Here is a 17,131-nt window from a genome sequence, read left to right on the forward strand (position 1 = left end):
ACCATGTCCCCTGGAGGGGGAGACCTGGTGGCACTCAGAGGAAGGACAGCAAGTAGCCAAGAAGAGACTTGATACCCTATGAGAATATATAGGGGGACATAATCCCCCTCAGGAACAGTCATAGGGGAGGGGAATAATGGGAAAATGGGGGGGGGGAGGAATGGGAGGATACAAGGGATGGGATAAACATTGAGATGTAACAAGAATAAATTAATAAAAATAAATAAATAAATAAAAAGTATCATTTAAAGAAAGGGAAACAAAGTGATTGCATAAAAGGAGATTCAGAGTGTTGGAAAAATCCTCTTGTTCCTTGGGTGACAGCTTTATGTGGGAATGATGAAATATTTAGTTTCTATGACTGGAAACAAGAGATAAAAACCTGGTTTGGACCTATGCAGAATCCTTAGGTTTTGTTGATGTTGTTTGTTTGTTTAATCTCTCCATAGAGGTCATTCTTACAGCTGTTATCTAAGTCACTAACATCCTACTACAGATGAACAAGATGCTGGATCTTCCTGTCCTCAGCTCCTCCAGCAATGCGCAAACCCTTCTTCTACAGTCATCCCTGTAAATTGTGCATTTGTGTGGTAATAAATCTACATAAAATTTCACTCTGTTTTGTCATATGCCCAAATGCACATTGTTTCTTCAATCCCAATCAAATGGATTTCTTGAAGAATCTTTCCTGCCAATGTTCTGTCTCAGTAGAATTAACTCCCTACCTCTTGAGTCCCCGAAGCACCTTAATCATGACCCAAATACCTACATCTTTACCTTGCCTTACAACTTTTCAGGGTTTTATTTTATTTCTCCTTAATCCCAGGCAAACACTGTATCAACTGCGATATAGGCTAGGCTTGCTATTTCCAGAAACTTCTATTCTTTGAATTTTAAGCCTCCAAGAAAAAAATTGTGGTTTACTTTCCAGAATGATTTCAGCACCAAGAAGAACATTTTGCAGAGTAATAATTAAACAATTACTCAACAAGTACATATATATTATTTTCTACATAATTAGAATTGAGAACTGAGTCAGGAATACTGTTTCAAGGTGACAAAAATATAACCTAATTTCTATGAATACCTTTCTTTTTAACTAAAAGTTTTAAAAATATCTTTTGAAGGGTATATCTTATTTCTTTTTTAAAATATATTTTATTGATTTATTCATATTACATCTCAATTGTTATCCCATCCCTTGTATCCTCCCATTCTTCCCTCCCTCCCATTTTCCCCTTACTCCCATACCCTATGACTGTGACTGAGGGGTATCAAGTCTCTTCTTGGTAGCCTGCTTTCCTTCCTCTGAGTGCCATCAGGCCTCCCCATCCAGGGGACATGGCCAAATATGGGCACCAGAGTTCATCTGAAAGTCAGACCCCACTCTCCACTCAACTGTTCTGTCCATTGGCTAGATCTGAGTAGGGGTTTGAAGTTAACTGCATGTATTGTCCTTGGCTGATGCCATAGTTTGAGCCAGAAGCATGGGCCCAGATCTGCTCATCATAATGTTCTTCTTGTAAGTTTCTAGGACCATCTGGATCTTTCTATTTCCCCATTCTCCCATGCTTTTCTCACCTAGAGTCCCAGTAGGATGTCCTCCCCTCTATCTCACTTTCCTGATAAGTAAAGATTTTCATGGGACCTGCCCCTTAGGCTAGTGTAAAGACATAAATGAGTATATACCATTTGACTCTCTCTGCTTTTGAGTTAACTCACTCATTATGATAATTTCTAGTTTAATCCATTTGTCCACAAACTTCGGGAATTCCTTGTCTTTAATAGCTGAGTAGTATATCTTATTTCAAAAAACAAAACAAAGCAAAATAGTTTGTCTGGATAGGTTCAGTAAAAAAAAAAAAAAAAAATCCTCACTAAGGTTATTATGTATTGTGTCACTTCTCCTTGGGACTCATAAACAAACATCTCTTCACTCCAAATACTGGTGATCAGCTAAAGAAACTACTTCAGTAAACTAATGGGAGTAACTTACAGGAATATGAATGAGGGCTTACTAACAGTAAAGTAGATAAATCAGGAACAGTTGCATTGCCAGGGGAAGTGAGTCAGGCATGGTGGTCAGAAGAATCCTGCACCCCTGACTGACTAGCAATCAGATTGCTTCTCTATTTATACAGATTTCATAGAACAAAGACACACTAATGATTATTCCAAAAATACAGATTATGTGTTTGACTTTTTTATTGTATGTTCAAGGTTACAAGTTCAGTCACAATTGGAAAGTACAGCGGAACAGATTTTATTTTTATTATCAACCATAAAACTCCCATTTAAAGAATCTAAAGAATGTCTCCTCCAAAGAAAACACATTTATTACATGACAGCGTGCTTTTAGGCTGGCAGTGTTTGCAGTTTTAAAGCACTCCAGAAAAGCAGGCAATATCTGAACATTTTGTTAATAGCAAATACTAATACCTAACTCCTTTTACTATATAATTTCATCATTTATGCTACTAATAAAGAAAAGATTATTTCAGTCAATATATCTTATTTACTGAATTCTATTCCTCCAGGGACATCCCTGGATGACATAGCATGAAAGCAACATGTTGAGAGAGCTCTAACCATACTGTAAAGGGAGGGCTAGAATCTGTAACCTCTTCTCCTGACCTGTCAGAGTTTGTCAATTGTCTCTATTTACCCTGTACCAATTATATTTTTGAGCTTGCTTAGGGATTGATAACCCAAGAAGATTCCTGAAGTAATGACCTCATAAAGAAATGTCTTGTTATGTGCTTCTCTGTGCTTAATGATCGTCAGGGCATGAGGAAGACTTCCAAACAGGGCCAGATAAGGTTATTTCCCTCTAAGCAGAAGCATGAGTAAGTTTAAGATTTTTCCTAGAATGACTTAGCCATAGTATTCTCAGGAAAAGACATAAAAGGAGTCATAACATGGAGAGTTCCCAAGAATGTAACACACACAGACTAAAAACTAAAAGTGAGAGACAGATTGACAGCAATTGCATCATTTGGCTCAACTCTGTTGGAACTTTGTCAAACAGCTGTGCTGGCTTGATGAATTTCACCATTTTCAGTGGATATGGCTGTGCCACTGCAGGACTAGAAAGCCTGTCCTATCATGGGTGATAGATTCCTGAAAGCTGATCATGGAGTCCCATGCATAACTTACAGTCTACTCAGCTGGTAGAAGAGTGACCTCTCCCAGTGATTACTACTACTTATATAAACTTTGGGAGGGTCTTTGTGCGTCTTGTAAATTTTGGGAGCTTTTGGAGACTTGCGATTTTTATTAACTTCCTACATTTTCAAGAGTCTCCCTTGATAACAGGAGAGGCTGTTTTAGTTCAAAGGAAATAGCTACTTTACTTAACCCTATCATAATTAAACTAGAATAAAAACAAACTAACAAGAGCAAAACACTCAACAAAGCAATATAATTTTTCAAAAGGAAGAAGGGTAGATTTATATCCATTCCCTTTCATCTTCTTAATATGCATAATTCACTTTATTCAGTTCCAAAGAGAGATGGTTTGGAGAATGCAACATATCCATCCTGGCAGGAGTGAAGATATATAAGAGAGAGACACCCATAACTTTCCATTTGGGTCTTGGGATATTGCAAAACAGCTCTAGCAAAATGTCAGACCACGTTGAAGAAGAAACTGAAGGAAACACAGTGGTGCTATTTAGAACTACACCATGAATGGTACTGTTTGTTTATGAATATCTCTTGAGATCTATTTTAAACCTAAGCCTCATGCCAGGACCAGAAAAGATGTACTTAAAAGTTCACTGAATTGTTTTTGTTCTTTCTTGTTCTCAATTATAGTTACTTGGAATACCTCTCTTTTCTTTGTTATTTACTATACTTGTATCTTGTATACACCTGCAAGAAACTCAACTCAGCCCTATGGATACCACATGTGATGGTTTAAAACCCACAAGCTTAAGGCATTTTTATACTTGGTCCTCAGTTGATGCCTGTTTGGGAAAGATTAAGAGCAGTGGTCTTGCTGAAGGAAGCAAGGGGTGGACTTTGAGGTTTCAAAAGACTTCCCTGCATTTATATTTAGTTTTCTCTGCTTCCTGGTTGTGACTTGAGATGTAAGCTCTCAGCTATTTATTCTCCCATGTCCCTGCTTGATCATCACAGACTGTAACCCTCAGGAAACATAAACTTAAAATAAACCTTTCCTTATATAAGTTTTTATGCGCCTTGTGTTTTATCAAATATTAGAAAAGTAATTCTTACACAAGCTTAGGGGGAATGGATGGAAAAGATATTCCAAGCAAACAGAACTAAGAAAAAAAACAGACATAGCTATTCTACTATCTGACAAAATAAACTTCAAACCAAAACTGCTGAGAAGCAGAAGGAGGTCACTTCACTAAAGTAAAATTCCGTCAAGAGGTTACCCAATACTAAACGTTCTCTGGCTTCATAAAAATAATTTGAAAGTGTTCTTCCCTGTGTGCTTTAAGCTTGGGGGAAGGCAGTGTTCATCTAAATATAATATATATTTTTTAACATATGTCTTTATGATTCACTGAATTTCCTTGGTGCCTGTTGCAGTGGCTCTCTTTTCATCTCTGATTTTATTAATTTGGATTCTCTCTGTTTAATTTGGCCAAAGGTTTGTAAATGTTCTTAATACTTCCAATGATCCAACTCCAGGGCAGCTCCTACACCCAAAGTTAATGGACAACACAACTGAATTTGATGGGTTTAAAAAAAAGAAAACAGAAGAGGGAGCTGAGTGTGTAAGAGGTGGGAGTGAATTGGAAGAAGTTAGGCAAAGGAAATAAGTATGATTAAAATACGTGGTATGAAATTATCAAAAGACTTAATAAGATATTATTTTTAAAAAGGAAAAGTTGTGGGTTAATATTGAAAACTTGAGGAAGAGAAATAAGGCATATACAAAGCTATAATGGAAATACAGCTTATTTACAGTGTAAGAGAGCACAGCCAGAAGCAAGAAAGGACTTTAAAAGGAGGTGGAAATGTTCTGTTTGAATTTGTAGGAGGATAACAAGTGAAATTATTTATTAAAGCCCATATTTCTCATCTGAGCCTAGTAGTACATATCTTTAATCTCAGTACTTGTGGAGGAAATGCAGGTGAGTATCTCTGAGCTTGAGGGCCTTGACTATATAGCCAGAGTCAGGGTAGCCAAGATTACCATATATATATATATATACATATTTCTCATGTCCTAATTTGGGTGTGTTTTTGTGTTTTTTTACATATACATTCTCACTCCACAAGTTGATTTACAAAATACCAAGGTGAAAAACCAGAACTGCAAGCCATGTGCGGTAGCTCCTGCCTTTAATCTAAGCATTTGCGAGGCAGTGGCAAAAGCCAATGAATATCTGAGTTCCAGGTAAGCATATTTTCCAGAGAGAGTTCCATGACAGCTAGTGTACCACGAAGAACCTCTGTCTTAAAACAAATATACAATAAAACACACGAAAAAACAAACCACCAGGAAACACACACAGACACACAAACCACTCAGGACTAAAGGACACTAATGCACTGAACGTATCTGAACCAGAATATGGAGAAAATGTGGATAGATACACAGATCCCAGATTAGAGCAAATACTTGCATTAATATGAAATGTCCTGAGTTTGATCGTTTGGGTATGGTTGTATAAGATAAAGTATTGTCCCTGGAAAATATTTAGAAACATTTGCACCTGGATTTCATTTGGTTTGTTTGGTTCAATGACACAGGCTCTGGTTGTATTCGTTTTCTTTCAGCAATTCTGTCTTAGCCTCCTAATTGCCAAGATTACAAGTGTAAGCCACTACACCTAGCCAGCTTGAGTTATTACCAGCATTTCTATAAGGCCTCAATTTATCACAGATGGATTAAAGACAGGTGGAAAGGACAACTGATGTCTAGGATAAAAGATATTTAGGAGTTTCTTCAACTATCCTTGCAACTGTTCACCAAATTTGAAATTGTTTTATGCCTCAAAGAAATGTTTATAACAGTGAGGAAAACTTCTACATGAAACAAAAAGCAAAGCAAAGCAAAACAAAACAAAATAGCAATCAACTAATAAAGGAGAAACAGAAGCCTGCAACTATATTCTAGCTCTGAATTGTGCTTTCAATTAAGATAATTTATCTTATTAATGGTGAAATACCCAGGCTGTTTATTAGAGTCCTTTATTTATTTCTATAGGAATTTAAGCAAATAGACTGAGCAGACTCCTTGGTGCTCTGTCAAGTCAGATTCCAGAGACCATTCCCAACCTCTGCCAGCTCTTCTCTCTGTTTGCAGAGCAGACTAAGTCCTGTGATGAAAACACTTGTTTGTAAAGAGTCACAAATTTTCACAGGAAATAAACCAGGACCAGTACATTTCTTTTTACCTTTAACTCTTGTTGGAGAGTGAATCAAGGAACTTATCCATCCTCTTCTCACAAATACAGGAGTAGTCTTTTTCACAGCTAATATTTTCTAGTCTTGTTTTAGATAAAAACACACATCTTCCTTCCTTAGAATTGAAATTACTTATGTTCGTGTCTCTGAAGAATGAAAACAATGACGAGCAAGGTTTAATTGCGAACACTGACTGTAATAAGTCATGATTTCAAAAATTCTATTGGCCAAAGTATATAGAATATGGAACTATTAATCATAATTTCATCACAAAAATGTTTTTCTTTCTCTAAGCTCGTTAGAAAGAAATGGTCTCTTGATCACAACAAAATCTCCATCTTATTTCACACTTGCAAGTTTTGGTTATCAGGTAAAAATGATTTTCAATATTCCCAAAAAAATTACTTTATTCTTGATCTGCTTTCTCACTTATATTTTGTCAGTGAAAATGCTAGAATAAAAGTAAAAACAGATGTGCGTTGCACACAGAGCAAGGCTTTTGGTTTGTTTGTTTTGAGGCAGGGTTTCTCTGTGTAGACTTGGCTGTCCTGGACTCTGTAGACCAGGCTGGCCTCGAACTCACAGCAATCCATCTTCCTCTGTCTCTCGAGTGCTGGGATTAAAGGTATGCACCACCACACCTAGCTCAGAACAAGGTTTTATATGCGTGTGTATTTAGGAGAAAGGGAAGATTTGAAATACAATCAGAGATTGTAAGTAATGTTTTGGATTCTTTCCCCTTTCTTCTTCCCCCACCTCATAGCTAATAGGTCTTTGCTGAAACATTGTGATCTACTGAATTCCCTGTATGCAGCACAACAGTGATTTCCACAGCATGATATATTAAAGGCCACAAAAAATTAAAGGCTGCAAAATAAAAAATAATAATAATTAAAACAGCAAATTAGCAAATAGGCTAAAACAGAAAGACTGTGAGTTCAGGGCCAGCCCAGGCTACATAGCAACCAAAAGTCAAAAAGTAATTAATTAATAATTAATTAAGATCTTGTATAAGCCAGGTATGATGGCTCAAGCCTGTAATCCCAGCACCTTCGGAGGCAGAGCCAGGTAGATCTCTGTGAGTTTTGAGCCAGCCTGGTCTACAAAGCAAGTCCAGGACACCCAAGGCTACACAGAGAAACCCTGTCTCAAAGAAAATAAAAGAAATGAAAAGAAAAATAATTCAGTATAAACCAACAGAAACCAGGTATCTACTCAAGCTGAAATGTATCAAGAGTTGGAATGAAGCTCAGATGATCAGGGAAGTACTGTAGCCAGTTTTCCCACTAATAGTTAGAGGAAGATGACTACAGAATGCATTCAAAATGGAGATCCTCAATAAGAAATCCAGCCAGGCATAGTGGGATATAATCACAATTCCAGAATTTAGGACATGAAGGTAGGAGTACTACAATTCAAGGCTAACTTTCGATATACAGAGAGTTTAAGGCTAGTCTGGATTCATGAGACTCTGTCAAAAACAGTAGAGAGAGAAAAATCCACACAACCAAAAGAAAGGGATCACTCTTTAGTAAAAATAAATCACTTTCTTTGAATCTTGTATTTAAGATGGGGAAAAATAGAATATTTAAATTTATATAATGTAAAAGACACGAGGAAGATAAATGAAACTAAGTGGCTTGCAGGGCATAGACAGAACAGTAAGATACAAATGGACAAAAACCAAAAGTAAGATTTCTTTATTCTTTAGCAGTTTGGATTTTTTTGTGTGTTTGTTTATTTGTTTGGGGAAATTTTTTGTCTTACAGGGTTGTTTTGTGAATTAGTTTGATTTTATTCCCCCCTTTTTGTTTTATCTTTGTTTAGTGGAGCAAGAGAAAGAAATAACCTGAAGTTGAGAGGGCTGGGAGGTAGGGAGGAACTAGGAGTATTTCATGGGAAGGGAAAACTGATCAAAATATATTCTATGAAAAAATGTTGTTAAAATTCAAAATTTAACTTTAAAAAAGAGTTACAACCACAGACAATATGAATTATTAAAAGAGAATCAAAGTGCAAGGCAGAGGTTACCTCCAGAAAATTTACAGGTCAAGGAGACCACAGATGTCTGCAATACAGCACAGTCTTGTTTACCCACCATAGCTACATGGTAAGACCCTATTGCTACAGACAACACATAATTTGACATCAGGATGTAGAGGAATCAGTCCCAAGCCAATCAGGAAACCTCTTACCCTGTGATGGCTTCCAAAGGATCAGAATGTGCTTTGCAGGTTGCAGGGGAGAGAAGATATAAATGGTCCCACCCTGCACTGGACCGTGCATGCCACAGCTCCGACCTGCTAGGTAAGGTGTTCCCAGTGGTACCATTGTTTTAAGATAATTAGCTGCTTTCTTATTGGAGTTGAGGCTGTTACCACATACATTAAATCACATTTGCTATTGCAACCCAAATCAAAAGCTCAAGATTGGGGTCACAGGCCCTAGGTTGGAACCTACTACAATCACTTTACTAAGTGGTCAAGTAATCAAGTCGTATATTAAATATTCATATTTATGGCCTAGACTTGTGCTGCTCTCAACCTCCATAGAGAAACTTCTTTTTACAATGGGCAGCAGTTGGTACAGAAAGCCAGAATTGGTCCAAGTGCTTAAGAGAAGAGAATATGTGCTCAGCCCTAAAGGAGACAATTACATCAACTCCATCAGCTCTACACCACTACCGGGACTGGCGACATCAGTGAAGAGGAAATAGAAAGAATGTGAGAACCAGAGAAGGTGGAAAGCTCTGTGAAATGTAGCCTTCTGGACCTGATGAAATGTCTGCAAAGACAGAAGGGGCCTCTATGTCTTAGGAAACCACCATTGTTAGGTGTCAGGTGATGGAAAAGGAATATTCATTCTTTTTTGAGGATGTGGCCAAAGGTTTGCTCTACTTGATGGCCTACAGCCATGCACCTATGGACAGTTAATTAGGAAGGCATGGGCGAGAGGGACACATATTAGAACGGATGCAGAGGTTGTTTTTGGCGGGTGTAGGGGATGATATGATCATATTTTATGCATATGAGATAAACAAGAAAAAGAAATATTTATAAAGATAATTAGTAAACAGTTTTCTACCAGACAATAAGTGAACATAAAACTTGGAGTTTACCCAACACAACACCTTGATGGAAGGTAGATATACATAGGTGTGTACATAAAAACATGTTTTTATTTTTAAAAATAACAAGCAATTATGTAAGCTAACTGCAGTAACAAATGCCAAATGAATGTTTAAGATACTCATGATAATTCAGTCACTTCAAAACATTGTAAGCTGTTGATTTGCCCCATGCATCTTAGAACATACAGTCCTGGGGGCTGGAGAGGTGGCTCAGAGGTTAAGAGCACTGGCTTTTCTTCCAAAAGTCCTGAATTCAGTTCCCAGCAACCACACAGTGGCTCACAACCATCTATAATGAAATCTGGTGCCCTCTTCTGGCAGGCACGTGTACATGCAGGCAGAACATTGCATAATAAATAAATCTTTTTTTTTAATTAAATAAACAAACAAACAAACAAAAAAGACTTTGACATGAACTCTGGTGCTCCATATTTGAGCACCTCCCCTTGGTGGAAAGGCCTGATGGCACTCAAAGAAAGAATAAGCAGGCTACCAAGATGAGACTTGATAGCCTATGACCATATAGTGGGGGAGGAGATCCCCTTAGGTCATAGACCTAAGGGAGGGAAATAGTGTGAAAGCAGGAGAAAGAGGGGACTGGGAGGATACAAGTGATGGGATAATAATTGGGTTGTAATCTGAATAAATTTTAAAAAGGAAGAACATACAGTCCTGAGATGTATGCAGTGTTATCGCACTTTCATTCAGCTCCTCAACCATACATTGTCCTTGTGTAACGCACACTCTGACACTGCCTCATGCATTTAGTCCTTACCCAAGAGCTCCATAAACAATGATGAAAACCATGTGAATGGGAGAACCCCTTTTCACATAATCTTCCCAATTCCCACACCAGTGTTAGAGTGTAAATAACTCACAATTTAGATGGGTGACCACCAACCCATGTCCATTTATTTGTATTCATATTATATGACGATCCAATCCAGTAATTGTTTGGAGACATATTATCCCGAAGGAGCTTCTGTAAAGGAAACAATATACTTTATGATACAATTTTTGTTTTTTTGTTTTTTTGTTTTTTTTTTTTAGGAGAATGAACATTCAGGAAAAGGTCCCAGCATTCCTGTGTCAGTTCTCTGCTCTCCTGTACAACCATTGTAACTTCCACCATGTTCATTTTTTGAAGTGACTCCCTACTGGTAGCATATTGATAACAAAACTGATGTCACCTTAATAAGTCACTTAAAATAAAAACTTCATGTGTCCTGAAATACTGGGTTCATCACATGATTTATGACTGTGTTTCTTAGACCAAATCACACTATGTAACCAAGGCTGGCTTTCAACACAGTCTTTCTGCTTAAGGCCCACAAATGTGCCCTACATAAGTAGATCACTAAACAATTTCCGACACTCTATGAAATTATTAAATGAGTATTCCCATATACTACAGAAACATATTGGAATTGCTCATATGGGAAGTAGTGCCCTGTCTTCAAATATAATTCATAGAGATAAAGAATCTTGTGCAGTAAGTAAGTGAAGTTAAGAAGCTGTGCAGTAAACTCCTTGAACAGAAGGAAAGCCTTTCTCTAGTTCAGTTGCAGAGGACAGAACTTGAGAAGGTGGAAGATATTTGGAAGTATTTAGAGGATCTTACTTGAGCCAATTGAATGGCATAATGTCTAATTAAGTTACTGAATATATTTTACAATATGGGTTTAAATTTGATTATACTTACTCTGTCAAATGGAAAATTACATTATTACCTGACATTTAAAACCATTTTATGCAGTTATTTAATATATATCAAATTGGTGTATAAATATTGTGCCATGTTCTAAATAACAAAGCTTTCAAGGTGATTCTGCAATCATTTTGCTAAAAAAAATAAGCTTCATATTTGATAAATATTTCATTGGTAATAATTTAAACAGAAAATATCACCATCTTGGCAACGTTGTTTTCTTTTAAGTACTCACTTCTAAAGATGGCATCTTTTTACAAAACTTAAGAATAATATGAAGTAAAAATTATGAACAGTTTCAGTGAAAATCACCATAAGGTTTACTGGAAATACCACTCATTTCTGTGGTTCTCACATCGTTTCCATTTTGAATATCGACCCAGAGGGCAACTACTTGCCCTATTGTCATCTGATTACTCATCTCTGGGGGTCTCACTTCCAAAGAGCAAACCCTAGACAGTGGCCTCTGGGGCTTTAGTTGGCACTCTATGGAGATAAGTAACTGTCAGTCACAGGATGTGCTACACCAAAGGCTTAAACTTTATCAGGGAAAGCCATGCTTCACTAAGGGACTCTTTTTGCAGACTCCTGAGAAATGGAGAAGATTGAAAGATACAGGTAGCCTTGTAGTAACAAGTTTCAAAACAGACCCTGTCTCCTGACACTAAGTGAGGAGCAAAAGGGAGTTTCCTGGGACATTCTTACTGCAGTTTTGCTCACATGACAAGAAAACAATATAGGTCTATCTTTCAAAGAAAACCTGCCTGGGTTCGGTATTTCACTATCCAAGAGACAGAGTCAAGGAGAATACAGCGACAGGTAAGTGTCTACCGTACCATTTCACAGTCATCATGTATCTTCAAAAAGGATAAGCCGCAATCCTGGCAGGTCTGTTTACATCCACTCCAGCGTTTATTATCCATGATGAAATAATAACACTTTATGCCGCAGCAGAACAGGTGTCCTTCCACACGTTTGCCTACAACAGAGATGGTGAATGGCTAAACTGCTTATTTTCTGGTAATCTGTTATCAGAGGGATGTATTTAGTAAACATCTATAACTACATAAAATCTCACAGCTCTCAGAAATTGAGATTATAGAATGGGGGGAGACTCCTGCATACCCATGGTCAATGCAGCCCTGTTTATCACAGTAGCTATGGAAACAGCTTGAGTGTCTTTTGTGGGTGAACCAGTAGAGAAAATGTACCACGTATACTCAAAAAAAAGTTGCCAGTTATTCTTCAAAGGGAACTAAAGCGGCTCAGGCTGATGACTTATGACTATAACCTGGGCACTCCAAACAGTGAGGCAGGAGGATCACCAACAGTTTGAGGCCAGCCTAGGCTAAGTGGTGACTTGAATGCCAGCCTTGGCTAATACCGTGAGCTTCAAGTGAGCCTGGGCTACCGAATGAAAGCACGTCTGACACTCCAATCTCCAAAAGAGAGAGGCTGACCTATGTGATCAGCACGCATGAACTTGAGGATCAGTGCAAAGTGGAGCCACCCAGGCCAAGGACCACCCTTTATGGTTCTACTCAGAAAGGCGTTCTAACCCAGCTTGACTCTAAGAGGCAGAAGCATGTAATATCCCATGACCTCGTGCATGGGAAACAAGTACTTGCTGCTCACAGGCAGCTACATGGAGGATGAAATCAGATCTGCAGTAACGCACTGTGCACACAGAGGACCACATGCTACTGCGCACTAAGAGCTGAGTCACGTGTGGTCTCTGCTAAATGTTGTTACCTTAAGAGACATAAGAGACACCCAAAGGAGCTCAAGATGACGATAGTCTGTTCTCCTGGTTGTGTGATGTCTTCGCTGGGATGCCCATGTGGCAAATTGAATACAGAAAAATGTGGGCAGTTTGTGTAGCAGCAACGTGTCAGTACGATGACTTTGTATAGTGAGGTCCTGGGATGGCTATGCTCTGCTGACAACCTCAATCTCCAGCCTTTGCTTCCTGTGAACAGCTAAGGCTGGCCTGGAGTTTGCTGGGATGCCCAGATTGTATGCAAATTTATAATCCTCCTCTCTCATCCTCCTAATTTTAGGGATTACATCATTATGCTGTCATTTACAGACGATGACGTTATTTCAAATTAATTACAGAAAACATTTTTCATGGGTCAGAAATACTTTAGAGACTTTTTGGAGCTTTTTCTTTTCCTGCCACATATTTCATAATGTGGCAGTTTTAACAATATTAGTCCCCCATTACCACATCACAGTCAGGCCATGTGCAAGAGCTCTTTGTAAGCTCTAAATCTGGAAAACTATTTAATAATGAATGATAACTGTATTATTTAAATATAACCAGGCACATTGAAAAGTAAGAAAGATTTCTTAAAATGCTTGATATTTTCATCTATCTAGCTTTATTCACTGCATCACTGACAGAATTCTGCAGTGTGGACACCATGGTGAAGCTGCTATGTGCTCTAAATGGAGGATCCTTTGTCACAAACAGACCAACCTTCTCATAACAAGACAGAAGGAAATCATACATACACACACACAATTTTTTATCTATATAAATTTCTAGTCCATTTTAGCCTGAATATTTGGTACATAGACTCTTGCTTTAAAAAGTGCATGCTCTGTCAGCAATAAAGTTAGAGACACAGATTTGCCCATAAACCCAAAGGACCTGAACTCTTAGCAGTTCTGACTTGTGGTTACATCTCCTGGGAGCAGTAGGAAAGCCAGAATGGCCGCTGACATCGAGAAACTATAAGACTCCCCTAATCCAAAGAGAGATTTCTGGCGTTCCAGGCCACTACATGAAATAAGGAAAACCCAAACCATTAACCCAGAGTCCCCAGCATGTAGCTGCTAAGTGGACTTGGAAGCTTCTGGAGCAGAAACTAGAGAACAATGCAGTTCTGTAGTCAAGATCCTCCATACCTGTGGGCTGAGAGCACTCTAAAGCCATCTTGGTTTCCCTGAAGCATCTGTTCTGTTCTCTGTGGATGGAATCTCGTTCCTTCTGTTGTTTCGAGGCATCATACTCTGGAGAATTATTTCTCAATATTTCATTATTTAAGTAGCTTTTATTTTGCAGGGTACTGTACATTTGAGTAAGGTTGTTAAGATTTTTCTTCAGTTCATGTTTTTCTTGTCTATACTGAAAAACTAAAGGAAATAGCATATATAATTCAAAAATGCTCTTAAGGGGTAAATATTGAAATTTAAAAAAAAAAAGCCTAGTCTTGACTGACAACACATGTCATTATTTTAATTGGTATTTTGACATTTAGAAAATAACACCTCAATTTACTCTATGGAAATGACACCAAACTCTATCACCAACTTAATGTAAAATAAATGATACAGATGAATTAAATTATGGTGGAAGTACTGTACCTTCCAAATCTTTAATTGTATCAGTTAGCATAAAACTTACAAATACATACCTAACTAAAGAATATATGGCCATGTTTTAGCACAGGCTGGGAGTGACTTCCACTAAATATGTGAAAGAATCCAATACAGCTGGAGCTTTAATGGCACTGTACAGCTCTAGTCTATTTATGCAACCATGGCTTCAATATACACTGGAAAAAAATGAAGAGAAGCTCGTCACTTCTGCACAGCTGTTTTTCACAGAATGATTCCCTAAGATTCGCAATCACCTGAGCCCAGAAGGAACATGACCATGAGATAGAACAAGGCAGCTTCAGAGCTCACAGAATACATATGTGAAAGAACAGGACGCTGCAGTGTGTCAGGCAAAACTATTAAAGTCCAGAGCTGTCCTGCACACTGCCTGGTTATATAAGGCAGGACGATGGACAGAGTGTGTTAGCTGCATCATTAGTGTCTAAAGTCATTGCTTAGGCAGAAAGGCAAAGAAGATGCATCCCAGTTACTCACTCTGTGTCAGCAACACTGCAACAGTTAGCAGCAGAAGGAAACAAAGAACTCCAAGAACCATCACCATGAGCTTCCAGGGCACTGAGCGCTCTTGAATCAACAAAACAAAGCAAGGAATTCATCACCATGAAGAGAGCACATCCCAGTACTAATTCTAGTTCTCTGTAGCATGAAAACAAGGAGATACTGGTCTCTAAAAATTTTACAGAAGTCCATTATACCAAACGACTGAAAATATGCTTTCAATCTTGTAGCTTTCTGCCTAACACGCAGAAGACTTCAGAAGTCCTACTTGTGTGAAGTTTCACCAGATTTTGAACTGCTTTCACCTTTATTGTTCATAATTGAATCCTCCTGAGTCAGCCTAGAAGGAGCTGCATGGTAGTTGTGTGCCATCACCCAGTTCTACAGGATCAAAACTGCATCCTTCAGAAAGGGAACCATGGCTGTTTAGGATCTAACCTGCATACAGCCCTGCCCTTAAAGAGACCTAGCAGCTAATTGTCTCTTTTGTCCACAAGTTCTATTTTTCTTTAGACGGTTCTAAAAACCTGCTTGGAATGGGAAAGTAAAACGGCAAATCTTCACTACATCAAAGAAGGAAAGACTCTCAGGTTGGAGTTCAACAGTGACAGCATGTGAAGAGTGAGCAGAAAAAGAGGATTAAAAATGAGATTTATTTCTTCTTTGACATTTTTGGAAATGCACAGTGTGTCTTACTCATTCCCACCCCACTATACTCTCTCACCCCTGATCTCTTCCTCCACATCTATCTTTGCAAGAAGAAACTTCCTCCTCTAATGGGCGACTGTTGCTGCTTTGTTGCATCAGATGTTGGGAATAATTAGGACAATTAAACATTTTCTGTGAGAGTGAAAGTACTGTTTCTAATAAAACTTTTCAGTTCCTTAAGAATTTTCTAACTAGAACATTTGGTCTTTCTTCAGATTCTAATTTGTCTATTACTTTTAAAGGCTTCAGGGATTTTTCTTTTTTTTTTTTTTTTTTTTTTTTTTTTGGCTCTGCTTCTTTTTCTTTTTTTATTGAAAAATAAAATCATTCCTATTACATCTCAATTGCTATCCCATCCCGTGCATCCTGTCTTGACTAGACTAATTTCAAAAACTTCCTAATGGTTTCTCAAATTTGACAGAATGTGTTCACTTCTTGCTTTTCCTTTTTCAATGCCCCTTTTCGTACAGACTCCCAATGCTCTATGCTGCCCTTCAGGCTTTATCTGTTACCAGCTAATAGCTGGAATTAGGGTTATTTCTTACAAAGGTCAAAACTTTGCAATGCATAAACAGGTGAATGTAGACACATAAAACACTTACCTCTGTGGGCAGCTTCTCTGGGCCCTTGAGTCTCATCAGGCCTCACTACGTTCTGCAACCCTGAAGACATATGAAATCTCACAGTTGAGTAAGTGACATCCTGGTCACTCATCTTGTTCATGTGAAGTATGTTTTCTGTTCTATGGCCTTGAGCAATTTCTAAAGAAAAAGTTTAAATGTCCACCTTTAGGAAGGAACCTGGATCTGATGCTGCACTGGGTGGAAGGGGGTGGGGTCTGACTAACTCCCTGAATGATCTAAATACCCTAACATCCACAGACCTTGATTTGCTCTACAGGTGAGAAGTCTTTGCACATTTCTGTTAAAGTCATTTGTACTTCGAATGGTCACAGCAATCATTATTAGAAAACATGGATAGAATTAATAATGTATCAAAAAGCCATTGTAATATTGACACAGCCTATTTGTTCAAAATATTCTACATACATTTTTTTAAAGTTTTGGTAGCAAAATTGTGTACTACTTCAAAGCATTAAAACACTTTTAAAACTATCAATTCAAATAAAAATTTTTTAAATCTTTGCTTTAAAGTTCCTTACAGATTTTGGTAAACACATGACTATAAGAACATTCTTACAGAGTTTTCAGTTATACATGACTATCAGTAAATCCAAGTCACCACCTTCAAAGAATATTTGAAGTTTAATACGACAGATGATTAACATTTTG

General features: G+C 37.9%; 1 protein-coding gene across 1 annotated transcript; it reads right to left on the reverse strand.

Moving 5' to 3' along the window:
* Positions 1 to 6,227: 6,227 nt before the first annotated feature.
* Positions 6,228 to 16,828, reverse strand: LOC127197525 (killer cell lectin-like receptor 2). Its single transcript, XM_051155457.1, has 6 exons — positions 16,442 to 16,828; positions 15,108 to 15,197; positions 14,139 to 14,366; positions 12,062 to 12,204; positions 10,396 to 10,499; positions 6,228 to 6,533 (listed from the first exon to the last, which is right to left on the reverse strand). Exons 1-6 carry the CDS (start codon positions 16,560 to 16,562, stop codon positions 6,380 to 6,382), a joined length of 840 nt encoding a protein of 279 aa, XP_051011414.1. The 5' UTR covers positions 16,563 to 16,828; the 3' UTR covers positions 6,228 to 6,379.
* Positions 16,829 to 17,131: the final 303 nt, after the last annotated feature.

Source organism: Acomys russatus, chromosome 13 (assembly GCF_903995435.1).
Source record: "Acomys russatus chromosome 13, mAcoRus1.1, whole genome shotgun sequence".
In the NCBI taxonomy this organism is placed as follows: domain Eukaryota; kingdom Metazoa; phylum Chordata; class Mammalia; order Rodentia; family Muridae; genus Acomys; species Acomys russatus.